This window comes from Austrofundulus limnaeus, unplaced genomic scaffold (assembly GCF_001266775.1).
Source record: "Austrofundulus limnaeus strain Quisiro unplaced genomic scaffold, Austrofundulus_limnaeus-1.0 Scaffold85, whole genome shotgun sequence".
Taxonomy (NCBI): Eukaryota; Metazoa; Chordata; class Actinopteri; order Cyprinodontiformes; family Rivulidae; genus Austrofundulus; species Austrofundulus limnaeus.
This window is the reverse complement of record NW_013952487.1, coordinates 1,955,184-1,956,785: the sequence shown is the minus strand read 5'-3', so window position 1 is coordinate 1,956,785 and position 1,602 is coordinate 1,955,184. Positions and strand designations below refer to the sequence as shown.

At 40.8% G+C, this 1,602-nt stretch overlaps 1 protein-coding gene across 1 annotated transcript in view; it reads right to left on the bottom strand.

Annotated features, from left to right (window-relative positions):
- Positions 1-494: 494 nt before the first annotated feature.
- Positions 495-1,602, bottom strand: part of commd8 (COMM domain containing 8) — a gene marked incomplete in the record, with an annotated part of 2,746 nt that continues 1,638 nt past the window's right edge. Inside the window, 2 exon segments of the mRNA XM_014011885.1 lie at positions 495-606; positions 1,059-1,216. Of these exon segments, the coding sequence (XP_013867339.1) occupies positions 586-606; positions 1,059-1,216 (179 nt within the window).

Below are 1,602 nucleotides of genomic sequence, written 5' to 3'. Positions count from 1 at the left end.
ATCTATGCCACGAAGAATTGAGGCAGTTCTGAAGGCAAAAGGGGGTCCAACCCGTTACTAGCGCGGTGTACCTAATAAAGTGGCCGGTGAGTGTAATTTGAGTGTTTTTCTAATATCTGTAAATATCGGTTATCGGCCATAACAGCAATAATTATATRGGACATTGATATCGGCTGAAATGTTCATTTTGTGCATCCCTAATTCTTAGATATCACTTGTGTTTATATTTGTTTTCCCTTGACCCAGCATTTCCTTAGGATGAAATCTTGCTTTATTAAGATGACATAATAGTGTTTGTTAAACAGTATAAATGAGGCCTGAACTGCCTCAGAAGCAGGAGCAGAGAGCAGGGGGCAGTCTGATGGTTCGATGTTGTTCTCGTTGCAATAAAGCTGACCGTTCAACGGAGTGCCTTCATTCTTGGACCACGTATTTCTGTCTTTGTTAAATAAATATTCCCTCAACACTGAACACATTGTTTAAATGCAGCAGAATGAGAAGAAAAGCTTTTAATTCACAGCCAGAAAGAAGAGCAGTACAAAAACAAACCTTTAATCATTATAACAACAGTGTTTTATTAGTTCATCACTTCAGCTGCAGCACCACCTGAAACACACAAAAAAGATCAAATCAGTCATTTAAAYACTCACAAATCTTTTATTTTCTTTCAAGCATAATTTTTACACCCAGACAACAGAAACCTAGTGAACAAACATGTTTTTTTATCCGTTCTGAAGCAGATAACAGCCTTTTCTCCACATTTAAACACTAAAAGGGTATTTTCTTTGATAATGCTGCCACCAAGTGTTTAAACTAAAATGTATTTAATTTATTTTTTGTTGTTGACTCAAGTTGGCAAAAAAAAAAAAAAACCTCCACAAATTAAAGTAAACACCTCTGGAGGTGAGGACTTATACAGAAGTGAAACATCAGCCACTGTGCTGCCAGAAAACCAGCTGCTGCACTGCATTGTGGGTAAAGAAGGTGTCATGTTCCAGCAAACAGAGCGGCGTGTTAATAAGGTGTCGCCTTCTGTGTGTGTTTGTGTGTGTGTGTACCTTGTTAGCAGCCTCCAGCGAGCTAATGAGCGCGCTCAGTTCCTCCCTGCTCATCTCCATGGCGACGGGTCGGAGCGCTCCGTTCTCCCTCACGTCCAGACTGAGGCTGAGCAGAGGCGTGTTGAGAGACGAGATCTTATCGCTGGACAGAGCCAACTGCAGAGAGAGGAAGAGGTGAGGGTGGAAGGTGGAGAAACGCTCGGCGCAGGCAGCTTCTCACGTGTGCGATTATTTTTAGGATTCAGAAGTCTTAGTTTATTATGAACAATAGAATAAAGCAGAGATTCTTAACCTATGGGCTGCGGCCCACAGCGCCACCTTGAGGGCCTCAAAAGAACAACAGTTTTTAACTTTGGGCCGCATTGATTTTGAATAAGGTGCAATACACATTCTCACCAGTAGTAGCAGTAGTGCACCACTCAGATGTTTAACAACTCTTTTAATATGTAAAAGAAGAACCTTAGAAACCTGCCGAGAGTGGAAACCTATTTTAAATGAAAAGTAGAAGCAAAAATGAAAGTAACTCATCAAAAAACACCAAAGT